This window comes from Hirundo rustica, chromosome 22, assembly GCF_015227805.2.
Source record: "Hirundo rustica isolate bHirRus1 chromosome 22, bHirRus1.pri.v3, whole genome shotgun sequence".
Lineage (NCBI taxonomy): Eukaryota > Metazoa > Chordata > Aves > Passeriformes > Hirundinidae > Hirundo > Hirundo rustica.
Window position 1 is genome coordinate 3,403,252 of NC_053471.1, and position 24,686 is coordinate 3,427,937.

Below are 24,686 nucleotides of genomic sequence, written 5' to 3' on the forward strand. Positions count from 1 at the left end.
CATCCCTGGCAGTGTCCACGGCCAGGTTGGACAGAGCTCGGAGCAGCCTGGGACAGTGGAAAGTGTTCCTGCCATGGCAGGGGGTGAAACAGGATCAGCTTTAAGCTCCTTTCCAACCCAAACCACTTTGTGATTCCATGACATTGGCAGGAGCCCTGAGAGGGAGTTGGGAAGAGGGATTTTCCTATCGAACCCTGGCTGCATGGACTGTGCTTTCCAATTTTATATATATATATATATATATTTATACCGGGTTTGGCTTTGCCACGTATACAATAATATAGATGCAGCAAATAACTATATATTGCAAAGCATAATCCTTTTTTCTACAGATATATATATATATATATATCAAACTATCTGTCTAAAAAAGCAAGAATTTTGGCTATATGGCTGATCAATAATTCAGGTTCTCCATAGGCTTTGGCTTGCAGCCAGCAGCGTGGGGAGCATGTTGCTGCATGCTTCTCTCCAGATTACATCTGTAGCTTCTCATAGATCTCAGATTTTAATCCTTCAGCAGTTTCTGCCTGGATCAGGAGCTGAGTACTAAGTGGGGATGAAATTCCCTTGTTGCCTGGTTCGGAGGAGAGATGCTTTTCAGTTTTTTCAGTGTTTCTAACCGTGACCGGGGGGATCAGTGCATTTTTGGAGAGCTGCACGGAGCAGTCAGTGCATTACAGCACCTTGGGCCGTGCCCAAGGACCTCTCTGGAATTCTTTGCTGCAGAATTCCCCCCGGGCTGTCTGTCCTTGGTCTTGTTTCCCCTCTCCCTTCTTTCCCAGATCACTTCCTGCTGTGTGGGGATTTTCTTGGTTCCCACCAAAATGCTGCAATTTGCAGGAATCTGTCAGGATCGGCGCGAGCTGCCCTGCCTCCATCCTCATCCGCTGGTTAATTTTTTTCCCAGGAACGGCCCTTGGTGAAGTGGCATGTAAGGAAAGGTGAAAATGACTTATCAGTGGGGAAAAACAAAACTATTTGTTTCAGCCAGGGGTATTTTGTGGGGCTGCAGGGGGCTTTCTGTGGCTGGGGAAGGCGCTGGGTGGGTTTTGCACCCTAAATACTCCACCATGTGTGAGCCCTTCACATCCTCTCAGGGTTCCCAGAGGCTGGAGGGGACACGCTGCATTTCTCCCATCCCTGGGGAAGATCCTGTTGGATCCTGTTGGCCTTGGCCGCCTCCAGTCCTTGCTTTTTTCACGGATTTCAAGAAAGCTGCTTGGGCCGCACCAAACCCCCCGGCCCGGAGCTCGACTGTTCCTCATTAGTGACTTTATTGCTAAATAATTTACAGAATGGGGCCTTGCCAGTTTTCATTCAGGAAGCATTTCAAGTATGTGCAGCAGATTTTATGCCTTCCTGGTGCAGCTGCCGGGGGGAGCTGCCTCTCCCTCTCCCTGTCCTGCCGCCGGCGTCACCTCCCGGCCTCGCTCCGCGCCGGAAAGGAAACGGCCCACGCACGTGCACAGGGACCCCAGGAAGAATCAGGGGGAAAATCCCTCTGTTCCACGTCCTGTCCGTGTCCTGCAGGCTCGCTGCTACACAGGGGCACTGGGCACAGCCACGGTGGTTTGGAGAGGAGGTGTTTGGGTTGAATTTCTGTTTCATTTTTCTGGTAACTGTGATGTGCATGCTGATGGGGTCATTTTGCTCCCTGTGTCCACGATGCCGACCCAAGAGGATGTCATGGAAGTGTTCAAGTCCAGGTTGGACTTGGAACAACCTCGCCTAGTGGGAAGTATCCCTGACTGTGGCAGGGGTCAGGACTTTAAGGTCCTTTCCAAGCCAAACCATTCCATAATTCTATGGAATCAATAAGCCAGTTTGGGATGTGAAAGGGTTTTTCTCCACCTGTTTTTAAAGGGGAGAAGGGGAGGGAAAGCAAAGCCAGACTCCGAGGGAGGATTGCAGCAGCACTTGCACAGCCCAAAAGTGTTTTGTAGGATGAGGGTGAACGGGTGCAACGTGGAAAGAGCAGAAAAGCACTTTATTACACTATACAATGGGTGCAGCTGTAAGAAATGAGATATTGGAGCTTTCTCCAGTGCCTGCTGTGGAGGGGATCCCGGCTGGTTCTGCCAGGATGCTCCTGCAGTGTCACTGCTTGGAGGAGTGAGCAGTCACTGGGTGTAAATCTGCAAAATTCAAGATATGGAGCTGTTAATGGAAGCGTCATCTTCCCTTTTCCAGTCTCACAGTGGTTTTGTTGTGTGTGCCCTGAGCATGTGGGTGGCTGGAGGCAGAGCTGAGATGTGTGGGAGCTCAGGAGACTCCGTTGGATCCCAGCCCTATCACTGAGTGGTTTGGATAGGAAAGTCCTCCTTGGTTTCTTCTTACTATTACTATTACACATTAACATCTATTTTTATTCTTTTAGCGCAAAAGCTAAAAAAAACCCCTAAAAACCTCACCCAGTGATGGCTCCTCACCTCCTTCCCATCCATCCTCCTCCTCCAGTCCCAGCGTGGGGCAGGGTTTGGGCTGTGCAGAGCCAGCAGGGAGGGGCTCTCAGCAGCATTTCCCCGGGGTTGGAGTTTCCAGCCGGGAGCCGTCGCTCACTTCCTCGCATTGTGTCTCCTCTTCCTCCAGCGCTGCTACGGGAGGAGGTGGCCCAGCTGCAGGAGGAGGTCCACCTGCTCCGGCAAATGAAGGAAATGCTGACGAAGGACCTGGAGGAGACTCACGGCAGCAAGTCCCCGGAGGTGCTCTCGTCCACGGAGCTGAAGGTGCAGCTGGCGCAGAAGGAGCAGGAGCTGGCGCGTGCCAAGGAGGCTCTGCAGGGTAAGGGCTGCACCTCCCTCTGCTGCACCCTCAGCTTTCAAAAAGTTCATTCATGAGGAAAGGAAAAGCCATCCTTTTCGCTTGGGCTCTGCAGAGTGCCTTCAGCGGGCGCTCCTGGCGGGGGTTCGGGGCTCCCACCCTGCTCTCCTGGCCCTGCAAGGGGTGGTGTGGAGCTGGGAAGGACTGGGCTGCAGCGGTGGGCTGGTTGCAGCACTGCAAAGGAATTCCTGCACAGCTGCGGAGCAGAGCTGAGGCAGCAGCTGAAATGCAGCTGGAGATGGGGTTTGGGTTGGATTTGAGCCCCTCAGAGGGTAGGAGGGAAGCTGTGAGTTTCCTGGTGACTGCAACTGTCCTTGTCCCGCATGGAATTACCTTCGGGTGTCCTGCTCCTTCCTTCACTCCTACCCTTGGGGGTTTTTGTGTCTGTCGGGATCATGCTCTCCTCACCGCACAGCAAACCCTGGGACCTGGGGTGTGTGGAGCAAAATACAACATCGCAGCTTTTCCACTCCGAAACCAAGCTGACAATAAATCCAGGCAGGATGGTTTGTTAGCTGGAGCTGGGATCATCCTGAGCAGGGAAGGCTCTCACGCGTCAAAGCCTGGCAGCGCCGCGGCTCTAAATATCATCTCAAATCCCCAGCACAGCGAGTGTAACTTGCACTTGTCAGCTCGTGTTTGTGGATTATGAGGAGAAGCTGTCAGAAGTTTTCAGGCTCACAGGCTTGAGCGGCACGTGGGGAGCTGTGGGGCCCCTGCATCTCCCCCCGTGCGGGATGCCGGGATGCTCGGGGGTGCAGGGAAATGGGCTGAGTCAGTGTTTGGGGAAAGGACTTCAGAAAATGTTGTTATCGCTCCGTGGTGTACAAAAACATCCCTGTATATCAGCAACAGCCAAAATAGCTCCGAAATCCTGCCCCCCACGCCACCAGTGCAGCCTCAGGCAGCAGGAAATGCTCTGGGTTGGTAGAACTGTAATTGGAGGAGAAAAACCGTAATTATGGAATATTTGCTCGGTGTGGATGAGGCAGGGAGGGGAGTGCTGATAAATGCAAAATGCAGAGACACAGAACTGTTATAATGCTAGTTACAAAAAAAAAAAAAAAAAGAAGTCATCTCAGAAGCTGCAATGAGGTCATATGTGCTTCTGTGGAGGATAGTCCAGAGAAGAAGTGAGTTTGGCTTGAAAACTGTGAGTATTCAATGAATATAATATTGGGGTTTTATTGGGCTTTTATTTGCCAATATTCAAGCCTCTGAGCTTGGTTTTCCAGGACTTGCCTGCAGGTGTGGAGGCTAGGAGGAGAGAATCTCAGGTGGCACTTGGATGGGCACGTAGCAAGAGGCTTTTTTTCAATTGATGCTCCTTCCCTGTCCTGCAATATTAAGAAGCTTCTGTGGTTTTTGGGAAAGTTGTCCGGGCTGGATCTGGGCTGGAGGCTCTGGGCAGCAGAGAAGGCTTGGCAGCGACTGAGATGGATAACTTGAAAATGAGATCAGCAGCTGCAAGGGGAAAAAAAAATCCCTTTTCCTTTCCATGAAAAATTGTCCAGAGAGAAACGTAGCCAAAACTGGAGGAAAAACGGTGTCTGGTGACTGGATCTGCTGATGGACACACTGGGGAGGTCATGGCTCTGGAGTGAGGAACTGCGGGATAAGGCCCTGCCAGGAGCACAGGGAAACTTGGCCATGCTGTCCTGTAGTGTAGGGATCTGTGTCAGTTGTGTCCTGCGGCCAGAGCATCTCCCAAAGAGCAGCTCCTCCTCACAGCCTGCGTTCCTGCATCCCCAGCCCCACATCCTCACATCCAGCAGCTTCGGCTGCAGCGTCCCTGTGCCTGCAGCAGCCCACGATCCATGGTGGGTCCTACGGAATGTCATTAGCGGATAAATTATATGGAAATCTGTCATCATTGCTGGCCCTGAGCCTGGAAGTGCAGCGCAGCTGGTTCAGATGGATCTTGGCTTGCCGGGCCGTGCTGCAGAGGGAAGCAGAGAGGGTTTGCTGGGAGGGTTTGCTCTTGGGGGCTCCAGCAGTTTTTAAGAGCCTTTATTTTGCACAGTTACAGAGGGTTTGGTTCGTGATGGTCTCCATGGAGGGTGGGTTCATTGTCTCCCTTTGGAGGGGCATTTCCAGCCCTTCCCAACAGCATTTGGCACAGGGATAAAGCTGATACAAGCCTGTGCTGCCTCTTCCCTGTGCCGTGCTAACAAATCCTTGCTGTGGAAGGTCGGAGCAGGGATCTGGCCCAGCACAGGGCACTCTGCAAGAGCAGCTCAACCAGTTTCTTTATTTCTGTCAGCATGTGCTTTGTGCATCTTTATTCCACTTTTTTCCTGGGCTAATTCCATCTCTTGCGCTTCTTTTTAGTCCATTAACATCCAATTAAAATCCCATAGCGCTGCGTCCTGCCGCCCTCTGCACTTCCGCCCACGGCTGGGACTGTGAATTGTGCTTCCAGCGTTAGTGCAGTTATTATTTCCCCCTGGCTGGAAAGGTGTGGATGTGGCCTGGATTTCTGGTGTGGAAGTCCCTGATGGGAGAAGTTGCAGACAGCTTTATTACTGCTGGTCCTGCTGCGGGCAGGGACTGTGCCCAAGCGCCTGGGGGACTCGAGGAGCCTCTTGGCTGGGTGACATCCGTGAGCGTGTGGGCTAATGGCAGAAACCCCATTTCTGGGAAGGTTTATCCAATATGCTGGAGCTTGCCTGCGGGTTTATCACGCGGAGAGCAAACCTGCTTTGTTTCCTTTTTGAGTGCCAGGGTGGAAACCTCAGGCTGGCTTTCCCTGCTGCTTGGAAAGGCACGAACCAACTTCATGTCTGCTCCACAAATGGGTTGTAGCCTGATTTTCTCCCTCCCTCACCTTCACAGCTCAAAGCTGTGACTCCCCAGGAATAGTGTTTGGGCTGGGGAAAGCCTACAGAGATCCACAGCACCCTCAGCTTGCTGCCATGAGGGGATGGGTAGCAAAGAAATGGGTGGACAGGTGTCCTGGTGGATGGATGACCCCAAAATGGGGTTTGCATCGGGTGAATATCCCACGAGGATGTGTGACCTGGCAGATGGTGTCCCAGAAGATGGGTGTGCCACTGGATGATGTCCTGGCAGATGGATGTCCCAGCCACGGACCCAGCCAAGGAAGCCACCTCCACTATGAGGACACGGATCTCTACAGAAAACCTGTTGTTCTCCTTCGAAGACCCACCTGAAGTTTTCAGAAGTCATTCAGCACCGTGCTGACTGCTGGGTCAGGTTTGGAAAGCCCTTGGCTGAATTGCCTCACCTAACTTTTTCCTGAAATTTGACGTTGGGCTCTCATTTCCTACCTGCTCCGTACATCCTCACACCAGGAGTGAGTGCTGGCTCTGCTGGGCACCGCAGAATGTTGATGTTTTGATGTTCTCAACATCAAGATCTTCCTGGTGGTGACAGCTGCCCTGGGACCGCACGTGCCTCTTGAATTGCAAAGCAAGGAGCATCCTGATTTTATGGCTTAGTCATGGTGACAATATCGGATTTCATGGCTGCGAGGAAGAAACAGGAGAAATTAAGTCAATGTTAATGGGACAGGATGGGTTTGCACGTTGCTGTTGCACGGGGCATCCCTGGGGTTCCAGCCCTGCTCCCTGAGGATGCCCTTCCCTGCATTAGAAACAAGTGTGTGATTCTGTAAGTGATAAAGTCAGCTCTGATTCTTTTCCCGGCATGAAAATTCACATTGTGTGGGGTGAGAGAAGGACTTGGAAGTGGATGGGAGTCACAGGAAGCTGCTCTTTGGAGTTCAAGGGTGTGGTGCATCTTCTGTCAGTGCCCTGGTGTGTGTCTGGGCATTGCTGCCTCATCCCAGGAGCGTGAAACTGGGCAGAGATGCTGCTTCTGTGGTTCAAACAGTAGTTTTTCATCTACTATCACATTATCAAGGTAGTCAAACTAATTACTCCTTGTATGTCCTCCAGGGGAACCTCGGCTGGATGGTGGGGCCTCCACCTCACCGGGCCACAGTGATCCTCGTGGGGCCCTTCCTCGTCAGGATGTTCTGTAATCGATATCCCCTTAATCTGATACTATTCATTGCAAAGAGGGAAGGCAGTATTTAGAGCAGCCCCCATCCTTGGGGGGAGATGCCTGGGTTTAGGATACAGGAGTTAATTCCCAGCTGGAGGCTGTTGGATGGTGAGATCAGCCTGGGACCAGGGGCTGGTGACACTTCCAGTGGTGGCATTGCTGGGTGTCCCAGACAGGGCTGTGCCTCTCCAGTGGGGGAACTGGATTTTGGCTGCTCACACAGACCTGGCAATAAAAGGCTCTGAGGGGGTGGATCTTTAATTGTTTTGGCTGCAGGAGGAGCCCAGCGCGGAGCCGGTCCCGGTACGTCTGTGTGTCCATCGTTCCTCTCCCAAAGGACCGAGGGACAGATCGAGTGGCAGGAGGCGGAAGCTCAAATAACGGGAGGGCAGGGTGACCTGGAGCAGGTGGGGATGGTGGTGAGAGCTGGGGGGATTCACCCAGCTCATCCCAACCCATCTCCCCCATCCCTTGCTGCCAAGGCCGCTGCTGAGCTCGCGGGTCCAAGGGGGGCTGCTGGGTGCCCCCCTCTCCTTCTGCCGCCTGCTGTGGAGGGGAGGGGAAAATTAATAATGCAAGTAAGAGAAGCACTTTCCACTCGTGGCCTGGGTTTAGGATTTCTTGCTTCTTTTCTTGGGTTTATGAAGAGGTCAGGGGTTTGGCCAGAGCCCACTGTGCCGATGGGCTGGGGGAGTTTATTTGGATACTTGCAGAGGTTTGGGATACAGAAACCTGGCCCTGGATCATCAGATTAAAGGAAAAAGCCATTTCACCTCCTCAGATGGCCCCTATAGCCGGGGAAAATCTGCTTTATCCCTCCTTGGCTGGCCATGGATTGCGAAGGCTCGTTTTCCTCAACCCAGTAATTAGCTGGGCTTGTTTGCTAAGGATGAATTAAGCTGCTGCAGTAAGTGGGGCTCGGTCCAGGAGCTGCTGGCAGCCCTCACAGCTCACTTCTGCCTCACTTCTTATTTTTCTCCTGCCTTTTTCAGTTAATTTCCTATTAATTTGGTTCAGAATGAAGTTCTCAAATGACTGATAAATCTTATTTAAGCTTAGAAGCTAATCATTCTTGGAGGAAGGAGAGTAATAGAGGGGAACAAAAAAAGTGTGTTAATTTCAGTGAACCTCTCAAATATGAAATGTAACAAATGGTAAATTGTCCTATTGGGTTAATAGGAAAAAAATCTGTTCTTTTCAATACCCAAACCCCATAATCCTCTTGTAATACTGATACACTGGCATAAATATTGTTAAATATTGGTATATCAACACATATTCAACCTTGGGAGATAGTTACCCTTCTTCTAATAGTACTTCAGAGCATCCTCTTTTTTTTTTTTTTTATTGGCAAGTGATTAAGTGTTTTCTGTAAATCTTTAAGGGCCGTGAACACCGCCACTAATTAAAGGAGTTTGTATGCTATAGGGGACTCACTCTTTAATTAAATTCATTAGGATTCTTTTGTCGCCTCCAGCATCAGAGATTGGCAAATGTGACTTAAACTTTTATAAGAGCCTCCCAGTATCCTTGAGGAAATTTAATTTTACATATATAGATATATATATGTCTGTGGGGTCTGGATCTCACCCCGGTATGGTTTGGTCAACTCATAATTAACTTTTCTTTTTTAGCAAGTTTTTAGTTGCTGTGAAAGAATTGGGCAGGGGAAGGTGGTGGTTAAGTACACACAGGCAGTGGGAAAGGGCTTTTTCAAAGACATGGGTGTGGTTGTGATTGTTTTTAGAGGGTTTCTGTAGTAATTTCCTAAAATGGGAAAAAAGTCAGGGAAGTCCTGGTGTCAGAAGAGGCTGAGTTGTCCCAGGAGGAGTCATGTTCATTGAAGTGGGCAAGGAAGACTCCCAAGAGCTCCTGTCACAGGACAATGTGATTTTTTTGCACCATTCCCTACCTCATTTTCTGGTTTTTGGTGTTCTGATCTATCTCCAATGCTTAATGGCAGAATAGTTGGTCCAAAGACTTTCATCTCTTGGATTTTAACAGATAAAAATCTCTATAGTCCCAAGCATCTCCCTCTTTCTCCACTATTTCGCCTGATTTTTTCCCCCCGTCTTTTTCTCCTCTCACCTGCAAACCCCACTTGATTTATTGTTCATCTTCCCAGGACACACTTAGAGTAAGAAACAGCAAGAAAAGTAGAGTAAAACCTGTGCACAGAGGTTCATACCTGAATAAACCTCTTGTGCAGACTGTGGTTGTGACAAGCTGGCGTGTGGGAGCTGCACAGAGCTGGAGGAGGGGGAGCTGCTCTGATTTTGGGGTCTGTCCCAGCACGTGTGCAGGGCTGGGTGATCCCTGCTGTCAGGTTATTCTGCCTGGGGGTGCCTGGGGCTTCACAGCACATCAAATAATGATGCTGTCCCTGCTTACACGCAGCTGGAAATGCTTTTTAGGGGTTCCCAGCCAGGGGAGGGTGGGAGCAGAGCTCCCCTGTGCTGGGTGAAGCAAAGGCTCAAAGCCAAGGGTGCCAAAGGTGCGTGAAGGAAATTAATTCCCCTTTCAGAGTGTCACAGTCGTGGTTTCCTTGTATTTCTTACATTGTCTTTATTATCCCCACGTGTTGAGAGGAGCCCAAAGGCACCTTACGTGCAGCTCCAGCCCCCAGATGAAGTGATTCATTACAGGGGTAGAAAACAGTGTGGGTGAAACACCCGCTGTGATTTCTGTAATCTGATGGAGAAAGGTTGGATGTGTGCATGGAGACAGGTCCCACTCGTGATGCTGCATCATCTTTTGGCAGCTTTTGTGGTACACACAGCCCCTGGTGGCTTTGGGGTTGGTTTTTTTTTTTTGGAGAGTTTTGGGGGCATTTAGGATTTTTTTTTAATAATACAAACGACAACTTGCAAGACTCGGTGATTCAATACAATGAGTGCAGGGAGAGCTGGAGAGGCAGAGAATGTTTCATGGCATCCCTGCTCGGGATGGAAAAGCAGGAATATATAATGAAATATTTGTGATCCGATTCCTAAACTGGGCATTATTTTGGTGGGGTGAGGTGTTGTGTCTGGAGCAGGGAGCCACAGGGCATTTCTGCTGCACTGCCAAGGACCAGGTTCAGTACTGGGTAAAGCACTGATGTACAGAAGTGACCGAAACTCCTTGTCCTACGTGAGATCTCTGTAATTCTCCCTGGATTGCAGCTGTCCCGGGTCATCCCTCACTGGTGCAGTGAGGAGGGAAAACATGAAGATTTTGGGTTCCTCTCAGGGCTGTTGAAACACCCATGACATCCCACGAGCCTCTGCTCCATCCCCTCATCCTGACACAGCATCACTGAGCTGGAAGGGGATGCTCAGGGAGCCGTGCCCTGGGCTCGTGGGAGCGCTCCAGAATCCGCCTCGCTGCTAAAAATAAACCAGCTGTGGTTTATTTATCCTGCAAAGGGAGCAGCAGATTTTCCTGCACCAGGCTGAGGCTGCAGTTTTGCTCCCAAACCTCCTTTTGCAGGGTCTGAGCTGCCCCTTGGAGGATGGGCAGTGGTGACGTGATGGGCGTTTTGAGGGGTGCAGCGATGGAGGTGAATTTGGGCATCTTCTCCTAGCCCAGCCCCTAGGATTGTTATTTTGGTGCTTTTTCCTTGAAAAATAAAAGAGATGGAGTCAAGGAGCTGCCATCCCTCCTATGCTGGAGTCATCCTCTCTCCCACAGCCATGAAAGCCGACCGCAAGCGCTTGAAGGGGGAGAAGACAGACCTGGTGAGCCAGATGCAGCAGCTGTACGCCACGCTGGAGAGCCGAGAGGAGCAGCTCCGGGACTTCATCCGCAACTACGAGCAGCACAGGAAAGTGAGTGCACAGCCCAGCACCACGGTCTGGTGGCACAGAGGGCTGGCTGCAGGTTGAGAGTGAAACCTGGTTTGTAATCCGGCAAAATCCCACTAAAGGCACTGGACTCTTGCTGGAGTTGGGATGGACCACAGCAGGTTAAGGTTAAATAAACACTGGAGGAAATAGAGCCAGACCTGGGGAATTTGATGTCATTTTAACCAGGTGCACCGTGAAGAATGCACAGTGAGCATTTCTTTCTGGAGTCCGCCTGCATTCCGAATCTCCCCAAAGATGATTTGACATTCCTGCCAGCTCAGGGCTCTGGAGACACCTGGAGCTGCTGCTCGTGGTTGGGTGGTGCCCAAGGGGATGTGACAGAGAGGTTTTTGGTAGCACATGGATATTTTCCCTTCCTGATGGCCACCCCCTGTCGCGGCAGGAGAGCGAGGACGCGGTGAAAGCCCTGGCGAAGGAGAAGGACCTCCTGGAGCGGGAGAAGTGGGAGCTGCGGCGGCAGGCCAAGGAAGCCACGGACCACGCCAGCGCCCTCCGCACCCAGCTCGACGTGAAGGACAACCGCATGAAGGAGCTGGAGGCCGAGCTGGCCATGGTGAGCTGGATGATTAACACAGAGCTCAGTGTTTGCTGCAGTGGTTGTGTAGCTGTGCATTTCCACGCTCAAACAAATGTTCCCAAATAAGGAGAAGGGGGTTCAGTTACACCCCTGACTTTTAAGGAGAAGCACCGGAACTTTCTGTTCTTCGCTCACCGTGGTTGGCCCAGTGCCAGCACAGGGACACTGCTTGGGCTTTGGAAATGTTTCTTAAAACCTGTAGCTGTTTCTATTGGAGGCAAGCCAAATCAGCCCTCCTAAGACATTAAGTATTTAAGAAGGAGCACAGAGGTGCTCAAGTGCTTTTTGGGGTTTCTTAGTCAGGTGTCAGATGCTTCTCTTGTGCCTGCGCACGGCTTTTGTTAGTTTCTGTGTCGTTTGTTTTTTTTTTTTCTTTTATTGAAACCTTTGCTTTACAAAACACACCCAAGGAGCCATCTCACAATATTATTAAGCCACTCTGGGAGGTTGCAGGTCAACCCTCAGGCTTGATACATCTTCACAGGTCTCATTACATTCTGGCCACATGTAAGACTGTGTCATGGCTGCACTACTGCAATACTGAGAGGAAAATATTCCATCTCTCAAAATGAGCTTGATATCCCTGGCACAGGGAACAACGCTCAAAAATAACTTGATATCCCTGGCACGGGGAGCGGCACAGTTGGGATCTTTGCTTGCCCAGGGGAGGGCGGGTTTGGCGTGCGGTGTGTTGCTGCTTGTTCTGCTGCTCCGGGAGATGTTCATACAGTTTTCCCACTCCTTCACCACCACCTCGATGTCTTCCCCCAGGCCAAGCAGTCCCTGGCTACGCTGACCAAGGACGTGCCCAAGCGCCATTCCTTGGCCATGCCGGGCGAGACGGTGCTGAACGGCAACCAGGAGTGGGTGATGCAGGCTGACCTCCCGCTGACCGCCGCCATCCGGCAGAGCCAGCAGACCCTCTACCACTCACACCCCCAGCACTCGGCGGACCGGCAAGGTGGGCACCCGGCGCATCGGGCAGGTCCTCAGGGCCAAACCCCTTCTGGGGAGCAAAGATGGTCAAAACCACTCCTGCCCAAAGACGGTTTTGGAAGTTGCGGGGAGTTCAGGACCTCTGGACTGCCACCCAGTATGACTGAGTGAGCAGAAGCTGTTTATTGTTTACATTAAGCTGTTTTTATACATTCTAAGCCAGCTGTTCACAGGGTCACACGTTGTTTGATTGGAGGCTCTACACTGTCCACACATTTAGCACCCATCCTTCAGGACACGTAATTGGTCACAGTCCATCATCACGTCGGGCCTCCTTTATCTAGTTCTTGCGCTCTTGGTATTCTATTCCTCAGGCTCTTCTTTCTTAATTCAGCACTGTTTTCTGTCTCGGTAAGGCTGAGTGTGAAACCTGGTTTGTAATCTGGCAAAATCCCACTAAAGCCCCAGCTGGACTCTTGCTGGAGTTGGGATGGACCGCAGCAGGTTATGGTTAAATAAACACTGGAGGAAATGATGAATTCCTGAGAGTTCTGATAAGACTAAAGACGGTTAGGCTGGTGCCCATTATGACCTAAGCTCTTCAGATACATTGCTACAGGAGGTGCATCATTTTGCTTTGCTGGTGTTAATTCCCTGTTTCCCCGCTGCCTTCCAGCGGTCAGAGTGAGCCCCTGTCACTCCCGGCAGCCGTCCATCATCTCCGACGCCTCCGCGGCCGAGGGCGACCGGTCGTCCACGCCGAGCGACATCAACTCCCCCCGGCATCGAACGCACTCGCTCTGCAACGTAAGGGCCTGCCTGGGGGTGCTTCGAGGCTCTGCTCTGGGGAGATGGGCTCTGGGGATTCTGTGGGGTCTCTGCTTCCCAAAACAGCATTGGGTTTGGAGTGGGGGGTACGCTGGGGGCTTGGCTGACCTGGAACGCTGCTGGCCTGGGGTTTATCCCAGCCCCAGTGCAGTTCAGCTGCACAAACGCTGCCTTTTGCCCCGGGGGTGGAGGGTCTTGGGCTGTATCAGGGTCTATTCAGTGGATCCATCTCCTTGTGCCATAGGGGGACAGTCCTGGACCGGTACAGAAGAACTTGCACAATCCAATTGTACAGGTAGGGCACGAATCCTCTCAAATCCTGCTTGTGAGACCCTTTCCTGTGCTAGAAACTACTTGGGGGTGGTGGGTCAGAGGCACCAATTTGGGATGAACGGAAGTCATCCTGAATTTTAAGTCTGGGATGTCTCATATTCCCATAATTTGCCCCAAAGTCCAGGTAATGCCATAGGCATTCACTGAGCTCAGCTTGTTGCAGTGTTGATTTTTGTAAGGTCCAGCCAAAGCATGTTATTCTTCTGAATTTGGCCTTAAAGCATGGGGATACTTTTGCAATCCAGACAGATGCTTTGTCTATTTATTCCCAGAGCTGGAATCCTGATCCAGTTGAATTAAAGAGGCCAAAATCCCAGAACTGTGGGAGAGAGGGCCCAATTTCACTGCAAATTCCACCATGCAGGTTTCAGGAATATCACTGTATTTTGGTCCAGGATCTTAACCTTACTTTGGACCTAGATGAAAATATTTTGTGGGATCTGGATGAAAATACTTTTTGGGAGCCGTACCCAAATTTTTTGGGGGCTGGGACCACACGGTCCATCATCCTTGACGTGAGTGAAGGGGAAGAGTGGCAAAGGAATAGCTGGATGCCCAAACTTGCGTCTTCTCCTCCCACAGTCTCTAGAAGACCTGGAAGACCAAAAACGGAAAAAGAAGAAAGAGAAGATGGGCTTTGGCTCCATCTCCAGGGTCTTTGCCCGGGGGAAGCAGCGCAAGTCCCTCGATCCCGGTCTCTTCGACGGCACGGCCCCCGACTACTACATCGAGGAGGACGCGGACTGGTGACGGCGCCGGAGCCTCTCCCGGCCCTGCACATGTACATATTCCATACTGCCCATCCCACACCCCCCGTCCCACCTGTGGACGTGTTACCTGTTGTCTTGGGAGCGATGCAGCTGTGTCGTAACTTCAGTTTTTTTCCCCGTTTTTTTTCCATGGTTTTTTTGTTTGTTTGTTTGTTTGGGTTTTTTCCGACACGGTAACTCCTTTGTTTGTCAGTTTGGGTAGGTTGTTTTTTTTTTTCCCCTTGTTTTGGGAGGGTTGGTTTTTGTGGGTTGTTTTTTTTTTTTGTTCTTTTTTTCTTGTTCTTTTGACAAAACTTGAAACTTGAAGGACTGCTGTGTCTCTGTAAATACGAGGAATATTGTGCACTTTGTGCTTGTGACGTCTCTTGTCCGAAACCCGCTGTTTTCCGGAGCCCAGCCCGCGGGATGTCCTCGCCTGGGGACAAAGGACCTGCCCAGCTGAGGGATCTTAGAGAGAAAACACACAAAAACAACAACAAGAAAATCTCCTTCGCTGTGATGTCTTCCTGGCCGAGCCCTGCGGAGGCAACCCGGGCTGGTTGTTACGCCTGCCAGTCTGGAAATAAGTGTTTTAACGTTCCTTTTTAGTTGTTTTAATTTATTTGCACAAACCCAGAGGAGCTATTCTAACTAAATTATTGCAGAAGTTTTGGGATTTTTATATTTTTCCACGTCGGTTGGGATGGGGAGGGGAAGAAGAAGGGGGTGTTTGTACTGTACTGTCCTGGGAAGTTGCTGTCGGGGGGGATTGGGGCTGTGGACCCCCCAGCCCGGGCTCCCTCAGCTGCCCCAGGAGCACTTAACGCCTTGGAAAACGCAAACCTAAACACGTGCCGGGAAATCAGACAAGGGGGCAAGCTGGTGGGAGCTTTGCCTGTTGTTTTTCCCTGCTTTTTTTTTTTGGGGGGGGTGGGGAGGGCTCACCCTTTGCTTCAAGTCAAATTTAGGGGGATCCGGCACGAGCTGGGAGCAGGGGAGAGGTGATATCCCGAGATATCCCGTATCCCAAGACGTTGCCCAGATAGAGCCGGCCACCCCGCCCCGGTTTGGGGCGCTCCTGCCGTCGGAGGGGGCTGGGGAAATCGGTACGAATCCCCACTCGGGAGGTTTTTCTGGCTCTGAGGTGATTTGGAAGCACAGGTGGAGCTTGTTTTTCCGAATCCCTTGGAAATGCCCCCCAAGCCACCCTCCCCAGCGCGGCGGCCGCTTCCCCTCTCCACTAACACGTGCCGCGCTCTGCTTATGCCAAGATAAGTACCTTATGCTTTAATGCTTACAATATCATTTTAAGCTCTTAAAAAAAAAAAAACAAAAAAACAAAAAAACAAATGTATTAAGATTTATTTAATGATCTATAATAGTGTATTATTTTTCTTAATTCCGAAACGTGCGCCCTGGTTGGAAAAAAAAAAAAGAAATGGGGGCGTTTTGTCTTAAATCACCGAACGAAACCGATGCCCTCGCGCTGTGTATTCATTCCAAGGGATGATGCAGAGAGGCCATGGAGGGGGTGACAGAGGGACCAAGCCCCCCTGGGCTCTCCTGGGGTGGCAGGGCAGGCTTTTCCCCATGGCATTTTTCTCTGCAGAGAAGCATTTTTATACATTTTTGTTGGGGTGTTTTTTGGGGGGGGGTTTGTTTTGGTATTTTGTTCTTTGTTCTTCTTGCGTTTTTATAATTTAAACTCTAAACCACCAGAACAGATGAGCGATCTCCTTGTTATCGAGTAGTTTCCTTTGCATTTCAGCTTTTTTGTAAATTAGGAAGTAATTCTAAAAATTACTAAGAGGATGATTTATTTAAAAGAGAACTTTGCTAAATAGCATATGAATTATGGGTAACATTAGATTTAACTTTTCCCCCTGTGAGGGGGGGAGAATCCTTGAAGGCATGGATGCAAATATAAAATTATAAAAGATCTAAATAAAGCTTATTTTAAAGTATGGATGAACTCCACGTGGTTTAATTGGGTGTTGCCATCTCTGTCGTGGCACCAGGGTGCAGGACCCCCTGAGCACCACGTGATTTTGGGGGGGCTCCGAGGTGATGGGAGGATTCAGGAGAAGGCTGGGCCAGCTTTTCCCAGGACCAGCTCCCAGCCAAAGGCCTGATCCTGGATGCAATAATGCTGGCAGGAGGCTGGGACTGGCTGCATCCCTATGAAATGGGGATTTCAAGGGTTTAAGGTAAGGACAGCCAGGAGATGTCCCCTCAGATATGGAGAAGAAGCTGGAGCAAAGAAAAATAGAAAAAACTCGGGAGATGCCAGCTGGCTCTCCAACTCCGTCACCTGCAGCTGGAATCCAGCATTAAATGGGAACTACAGGTGGCATTAAAGGGCAACTGCAGAGCACAGCTAAGAGCTGGCACAGACCACGGTGGGATTTGCTGCACTCGGAGCTGTTCCCTGCTGAGATTTGGAGTTGTCTTTTGTGCATAGGATGGGGTGTGGGTGCTCATCCATCCCATCTGTGGATTTTAAAGTTTTGGGAGCCCTGTGGGAGGCAGGAATGTGTCCAGAATGCCACACCAGTCCTGGAAAGGCTTCTGCCCTTGTGCCATGGGAGCTGTGCCAGACCTGTGCAGGGTGACACAGGGGACACCTCCTGCCCCAGAGCCACGGCAAGCAGAGGTGTCTGTGATGTCCTGGGCTGAGGGGTGCTCCTCTTGGTGGCTTTGGACCCCGACCTGCTCTTCCCTGGCAGCAGAGGGTGCAGGAGCCTCGTCCCTGCTGCATCCCCATCACATCAGCCCCATCCCTGCTGCATCTCCATTGCATCAGCCCCATCCCTGCTGCATCCCCATCGCATCAGCCCCATCCCTGCTGCATCCCCATCGCATCAGCCCCATCCCTGCTGCATCCCCATTGCATCAGCTGCATCCCTGCTGCATCCCCATCGCATCAGCTGCATCCCTGCTGCATCCCCCTCGCACCAGCTGCATCCCTGCTGCATCCCCTTCACATCAGCCCCATCCCTGCTGCATCCCCTCGCACCAGCTGCATCCCTGCTGCATCCCCATCGCATCAGCCCCATCCCTGCTGCATCCCCATCGCATCAGCCCCATCCCTGCTGCATCCCCATCGCATCAGCCCCATCCCTGCTGCAGCCCCATTGCATCAGCCTCATCCCTGCTGCATCCCCTCGCACCAGCTGCATCCCTGCTGCATCCCTGCTGCATCCCTGCTGCATCCCCTCGCATCAGCCCCATCCCTGCTGCATCCCCATCGCATCAGCCCCATCCCTGCTGCATCCCCATCGCATCAGCCCCATCCCTGCTGCATCCCCTCGCACCAGCTGCATCCCTGCTGCATCCCCATCGCATCAGCCCCATCCCTGCTGCATCCCCATCGCATCAGCCCCATCCCTGCTGCAGCCCCATTGCATCAGCCCCATCCCTGCTGCATCCCCATCGCATCAGCCCCATCCCTGCTGCATCCCCATCGCATCAGCCCCATCCCTGCTGCAGCCCCATCGCATCAGCCCCATCCCTGCTGCATCCCCTCGCACCAGCTGCATCCCTGCTGCATCCCTGCCGTGCTGGTTGCTGCAGCACCGCGCTGCGCTGCTGCCACCGTGTGAGCAGTCCCCGAGTTCCTACGCCCCCGGTGTGTTTGTTTTAGGTGTGACTCGCCCGCGTCGGTGCACTTTGCACCGCGCACCGCACACACGTTGTTGTGCACACATTCACGAGAGCCTTTTCTCCGGCGAGGACTTTAGACTGCGAAAGGCAAACATCACGTCGTTGTTGTGTGGGACGGGCACGGTGCCCCGCGGAGGGGACACCTCGTGTCCCCAGCACCCTCTCCTGGTGTGACCCAGCTCTGCTGGTCCTGGCATCACCTCTGGGTGACATTACAACAGGAGCTGGTTTACCTGCTGTGTCACAGCCTTGCACTGGTAACCTGGGGATCAGGAATGGGGTTGAGAGGTCACAACAGAGAAACAGGGGCAAGTCTGGGACATTTCCTGCCTCTGTACTGACTCACCCCAAAGTTTTATCTGGTGATCTCCTTGGGCTGGATTTTTGGTGATAAAGAGCTAAACCAATGTACCCCAAAGAGCTGAATAAATCATCAGGAGGTTGGTGAGGTTTGGCATGGGGTCTGTCACAGAGTGTGTGATGGTGTCTCCCCCAAAGCTGGTGTCAAGGGCTGCTGCTGAGGCTGCTGGTTTATTGCTCAGGACTGCTGAAAATTTGGGAATGTGCCTGTCATTAATTCACCTATTTTCAGTGTTTTCCCTGGAGGAGTTTTCCACTGTTGCTGCTTTGTATGTCCAAAGCCAGCACTGGAAGTGTCTTTGAGCCCTGGCTTGTGCAGCCCAGGGGATGCAGCAGTGCCTGACGGTATCCCTCACTGCAAACATCCTTTGGGACACCCTGCTCTGCCACTGTCCCTGCCGCTGTCCCCACTTCAGCCCCTGGCTTTACCTTCCCAGTGCTCTGACACAGCCACGAGCAGCAGCAGAGCACAGACCGAGCGGCTCCGCTCCATTCAACCAGAACTGGAGCTGAGATAAGGCCTCATATCCAGGTAAGAAGGTTTCCTTGGAGTTCTGTCACTGCTAGTGATTGATTCCCCAGCATTTTCCTGTTCTTGGGCACCAGCCCTCATTCACCATCCGATCCTAATTTTGAAAAGCTACATTAATCTCTGCTCAGCTCTTTTAAATACCCGTCTGCACCACCATAGCTCTTCTCTTCCAGCCGTGATTCTCCTCAAGCCCTGGGTCTCCAATCCCCAAAGTCCTGCCCTATCCAGAGCTTCACCACTGGGACGCAGCAGCCCCCGGAGCAGCTCCAGGAGGAAGCAGCAGGTTTTTTATTGTTATTACTGTCAACACAGCGGCTTTATTGACGCTGTTTTCCAGCTGCAGACGTGCGTGCGCTCGGAGCGGCAGACGGTGACCTGGCACGGTGGTTGAACTGGTTGTACTGGAAGTGCCAGGTGCCGGCAGCCCCGGGGACACCGGATCCTCACCCCGCCAGAAGATGCCGGCAGGTCGCTCCCTCCCACCGGTAGCGTGCGGAAATGCCTCCCAAGCGGCTGGTTTTCCTCTTTTTTCCCCGCTTGCACGGCAGGTTCCCAGCCCGCAGCCCCGCAGGGACTCTAAATTGGGGTGCAGAAACTGAGGCATGAGGAGGAGAGGGAAAAGTACAGACCAGTGTGTGTGGGCTGGGAATGGGATCTCATGGAGCAGGCTGGGATGGACTTTCATCCTGGGGGCAGAGCTGGGGCCCTGTCATGTTCCATTATACATTATATATATATTTTTTTTAAATATAATATTTATGGTGTTAATTAGCTCTTAACTCTATTAATCATCAAATCACAGAATAGCTTGGATAGGAGGAGACCTTAGAGGCCATCTCATCCCACCCCTGCCATGGGCAGGGACACCTCCCACTACCCCAGCTTGCTCTAAACCTCATCCAGCCTGGCCTTGGGACACTTCTAGGGATAGGACAGCCACAGCTTCTCTGAGCAACCTGTGCCAGGGCCTCCCCACCCTTACAGGGCAGAATTTCTTCCTCATATCTAATCTAGATCTACACTCTGCCAGTTTGATCCCATTTCACCTTGACCTAACACTCCATGGCTTTATTATATAATGATATTACGGTATGAGATAAATGTGGTGTAATGACATTACAGTATCATATAAATGTGCAGCCTGGTGGCTCTACTGACCTGACTCCCAGGGAAGGGCTTCACCTCTTTCAGGACAAGCCATCCACCTGGTATCCAGGAGTCACTTGGAGCAGCGCTTTCGGCTCGCTGCTGGGAAATTTTGGAGGAACACAGAAACATGTCCAGGCTTCCAATGGTGATTTTAACATACATTTTGAGCACCTTTGAGCAGCAAAAAGCAGGGATATGTGCCAGTGAGCAATTTCTAAGGCAGGAAAATGTGAGCCCCTGGCACTTCTGCACGTAGCAGGGCATCAGATGCCCCTCTGAAAGGCCCTTTTGTTGCCTGCTGGTGGCTCTGATGGGGCTCCAGTTTCCTCCTTGGCATTCCCGTGCTCTGTACCCCGCATACCTGGCTGGATAATCACCCTGGAGAAATCCCAGCCTGGGTCTGGGCAGGGAGTGTTTGCAGGGGAAGGATTTGAGCTGCCAGAGATAGATCCCCACATTGGGATGACTGCAGAGCTGGAAAGGGAAATGAGCCCAAGGCTCTGTTATCCCACAGAGAATGTGCATCAGGGAAGGGCAGGTGCTTTAGCAGCCATCCAAGGGGTGAGGGCAGGCCCCCCTTCCTTGATCTTGCTCCACTGCCACTGAAAAGCCCATTCCTGGCCAACATTCAGCTTTGTGGAGTGGGAACCTGAGGAACCACGTTATGAATGTCCCCTCTGTGCTCAGGGCCTCTGCAGGGGGGTGACCTGGCTCGGGCTGGAGCTCTCTGTGCGCCGGATCGGTGACAGTCGCTGTGTGAAGTGCATGCTCCCCCCACTTGCTTACAGAGAAAACAATTCCCTGTTTTGTCTCCTGACTGCCAGAGCTGCTTGGGATGTCAGGTTTGTGTTTGACACAGGAAGGTGGAGAAGGAGATGGGGGGAAATCCGCCTGAAGTGGGACGAATTTGCCTGAGCCACCGGCCAAGCCGGAAAATGCAAAACAATCCATCCAAGGGAAATACAAATAAATATGCAGTTATGTTTAATAACGATTGCTTTTTATAGCACAGTGTCTCTTGGAACTGCCCTTTGATTAGAGGGGGGAGGTATCGCTGCCGTGCGCCGGGGCAGGTGAGTCAGTGGAAAATACCATCGGGTCCATGAGGGCCTGTGCTGGTAGGGAGAGAGATGCAGGGAAGCAGGAGATGTTTCCCAAGCATCCTGAACACCAGTGGCCCCAAGGCAAGGCTGTGGAGCTGAGTCATGCCGGGTGATGTGACAAGGTTCCGAGTTTCATTTTGGTTCACGACGGCTTTTGCCTTCAAAAGGCCTCACAGGGCTCGAGGGACAGGAAAAACTGCAGTGGCTGGTCCAGCAGCATAGTGATGCGGTTTTTTCGCTTGGATCAGGAAAAAAACCTACCCTGAGTATCATCTCTAACAGGATTTGAGTCCTTGGTGGTGTTTATTATTACAGCTGGGTGTGAGAAGAGCCTGGAAAAACACATCCTCGTTGCTGCTGGGATGGCAGCCAAGGAGAGGGGACAGTGGGCACGGCGTTAGTTGCACTGAAGTTTGCCAGAGCCCAGCTTTGCTCCCCGTGGTTCGGTCTGGAAACCATGGGAATGTCTGGCTATGAGGCCGAGGCGTGTGGCCGGGAGCCATGGTGAGGGCCGTGCCTGAAATGGCTCTCCCCAGCACACGAGTGGTTAACTGGGAATGTTTATAGAGGGCAGCAGACTGATAAAAAGCACTTTCCAGGCTCCCTGTGAGTGCAGGCTCGGCTTTGCTCTCTTGAATGCAGAGATGAGCCTGAGTGATTGGAGTTCCTCAGAACGGGGCTTCTGCAAACAAAACACGGGACTGGTGGAGGAGATGCTCCGCTCATTGCTACAAGGCAGTTTTACAAAGCAGATCCATTGCAAGATGGGTTTTAAACTGTGGAACGAAAAACTAAAGCTTTCATTAGGCGTTGGGAATAGATTTTTCCATGGGAGGGTGCTGAGGTCCTGGCACAGAGAAGCTGCAGCTGCCCCATCCCCAAAAGTGTCCAAGGCCAGGTTGGATGGGCTGGGAGCAACCTGGGATGGGGCTGGGAGCAACCTGCCATGGCAGGGTGGAACGGGATGGGCTTTGAGGTCCTTTCCAAGCCAAACCATTCCGGGTTTCAATGAAAGCAGAGATGGGGGCAGCGATACAGCCGCAGCGGCCGCAACTGCTCCGAGGGGGCGACCCGACCGGCACCCCCAGTGTGACCCACACCTGGTTTTGGGGCTCTCCCGAGTGGTTTGTGGGGAGTCTCCCCGCTGTTTCGGGAAGTCCCGGTCCCGCCCCGGCCCCGGCCCGGCTCCCGGAAAGGCTCTCGGTGCCCGCGGCACGGCGGGGCCGGTCCCGGGAAGCGCCGCCCCGGGAGGGCCGGGCCGGGGAGGGCGGAGCGGCCCCGCAGGACCCACCGCAGCCGCCGCCGGAGGTACGTGGGGTCCGGGCAGCCGGGAGGGGACGGGACCCCCTGTTCTAGGACCCTTCGGAGCTCTGGGAACCGGGATCGGGGCGGGCTGGGCTCAGTCCCGCCGGGAATGGAACCGGGAACGGGAGCGGAGGGGAGTCGGAGCCGGATCCGGCTCGGGCTGAGCTGGAGTCACTTCCAAAGCTCGGGGAAACACCTGCAAAGCAGGGGGAAAGACCCCTCAAAGCAGGAGCAAACACCCCCAAAGCTGGGACGCGCATTAGAGAGCTGGAGCGGCGGCGTTTGGGGAGCGGCGGTGCCGGGGGATCACCCCTTGGGGTCACCCCGTGGGGATCACCCCTTGGGGACAGCCTTTGGGGACATCCTTTGGGGTCACCTCTTGGGGACACCCCTTGGGGTCACCCTTTGGGGTCACCCCTTGGGGACACGTGGGCTTGGGGCACCTCGTCAGCCCCGGCAGGTGCTAAGAGTGGGGGGGAGAGCGGCAGTGGATTTGGGAACCATCAGCCGGCTCTTTGGGGAAGGATCGGCAGCAGGGAGGGGTCTGGGTGATCCCCCCACGCCAGACCCACCCCGGGTCCCACGGGTGGCAGGAGTGTCACGGGTCACGGGCCCGCGGCTGCCGACGCCTGTCCCCGGTGGGTGCAGGAGCGCTGCGTGAGCCACGTTGGGAGAACAAACAAAGCCCAGGAGAAGTTCACAGGAGAAGTTCACCTGCACAGGTCGGGCGGTCCCTGAGCTCAGCACCGGTCCACGGGGGTTCTGCCCTTCCTATCGTGACATTCCCACCGAAGAATGAGTGGCCTGGAGCTTTGAGGGGCTCAGCAAACCCACAGGTGTCTCCCAAGCGTGTCCCAGAGTGGATTTCTGCTGATGGTGGCGGTGGGGAGGAGCGTCACCGAGCACAGCAGTGGCTGGGTTTGTTGGGAAGCGTGGACGTGTGAGCAGAAACCGTGTGAGATGGGCTGCCTTTGGCTCTGTGTGCTGGATGGAGCCTGGTGAGGCGAAGCTGCACCAGGAGGTGTGGTCCTGGCTTTCCAGCTCCTTAAAGCCTCTCTGGAGCAGACCAAGGCCGCTGCCAGATGGCACGCTGCCACAACACATCCCTCTACAACAAATCCGAGCATCCTGCAACTGTCCCCAGCCCTGGATGTCCTGGCATGAGAGCCAGAAAGGGAAACCTCCCAGGTGTCAGCAAAGAACATGTGGGTGTGGGGCTGGTGAACTCAGCCCTGGACTCAGGTGACTCGGAAGTATGTGAAACACCTTTGATTTTAGCTGTGTAATTACACGGCTTGGAAAACCCTTGGGAAGGGGAGTGCCTGGGGAAGGAGGAATGTTTGACCATCGGTGCCCTGGAGAGAGCTGAGTGTCGGTGCCTGGCGCCGTGGAGGTGCTCTGGGAGATGCCAGAGGGCCAGGGCTGGGCAGGGCTGTCTGCTTGCTCTCCTACCTGGAGCCTGGCAGGAGGGATCCCTCCAGCAGCCCAGGTATGTGTCTGCCTTCACGCTTTTCTCATTCCCAGCGTATTTCACAGGCAGAAACTGAAGTCAGGGCTCTGTGGAAGCAGCTGAATATCCTGTGTGAGCACTGCAGGTGGCTTGGAGCAACCAAATCCCCAGCAAACCTCCATCCATATCAAAATACCTGTACCCACCTTGCGGAACACGGCTGCTCTGTGCCTGGCTGCCCCATGTCCCCAGGCTGGCTCCGTGTCCTCCAGCACCCCCCTCACTCTCTTCCTGACCTGGGGGCTCCTTGGCTGTCTGCAGTGGGTTTTCTTTGGGGTCATACTCGTTGGAGAAGCTGTTGGAAAAGCATGGGGAGAGGTGATGCTGTGCTGGGGAAGAAGGTGTTGCTGGAAATGCAGGCAGAGGATGAGGAAGGCGGTGCTGGCGAGGCCGATGGCAGCGTGAGGTGCCAGGTTAGGGACTTGCAGGAAGGGGAGTTGAATCCTCCAGGGGCTCCAGTGGTGGGACAGGAGGTGCTTAAAGCACTCCAGAGGGGCTGGGAGGAAGCAGGAATGCTGGATTCCACTTCAGAGACATCAGAAGGGCAGATGGATAATGTCTCCCCGTGCTGGAAGGCTGTGGAGGAGGGGGTGTTATCTGGGTGTTATCTGGCAGAGATGGGGAGAGGTCCCAAAATAAAAACCAGGGGGAGGCTGTGGAGGAATGGCTTTATCTCAGCGGAAACAGTGGATGGGAATTAAAAAAAAAACCTCCAAACTCAGAGGTGCAAAGTGGAGTCCAAAGGAAAGCAGGAAGGAGAAAGAGCCCAGGTGCTGGGATTTTCCCAGGCAGGCGTGCTTTCCCAGGCCTGGGTGCACAGGGAATTCAGCTCCCTGGAGAGAGGTGAGCACCCCTGTTGCCTGGAAAACAGAACAGATCTTCCCAACAATGTTAGAGTGGATATAAAAGCAAAGCTTTACTTGAAAGCTTTCAGGTACACA

General features: G+C 53.0%; 1 protein-coding gene across 1 annotated transcript in view; it reads left to right on the forward strand.

The window, feature by feature from the left end:
• Window positions 1-16,085, forward strand: part of LOC120762376 (kazrin-like) — an 84,949-nt gene extending 68,864 nt beyond the window's left edge. The window contains exons 2-8 of the mRNA XM_040084728.1: window positions 2,593-2,784; window positions 10,525-10,661; window positions 11,083-11,253; window positions 12,049-12,238; window positions 12,890-13,020; window positions 13,286-13,336; window positions 13,957-16,085. Coding sequence (XP_039940662.1) covers window positions 2,593-2,784; window positions 10,525-10,661; window positions 11,083-11,253; window positions 12,049-12,238; window positions 12,890-13,020; window positions 13,286-13,336; window positions 13,957-14,124 — 1,040 coding nt within the window. The 3' untranslated portion in view covers window positions 14,125-16,085. The remainder of the gene's footprint in view (window positions 1-2,592; window positions 2,785-10,524; window positions 10,662-11,082; window positions 11,254-12,048; window positions 12,239-12,889; window positions 13,021-13,285; window positions 13,337-13,956) is intronic.
• The last annotated feature ends 8,601 nt before the right edge of the window (window positions 16,086-24,686 follow it).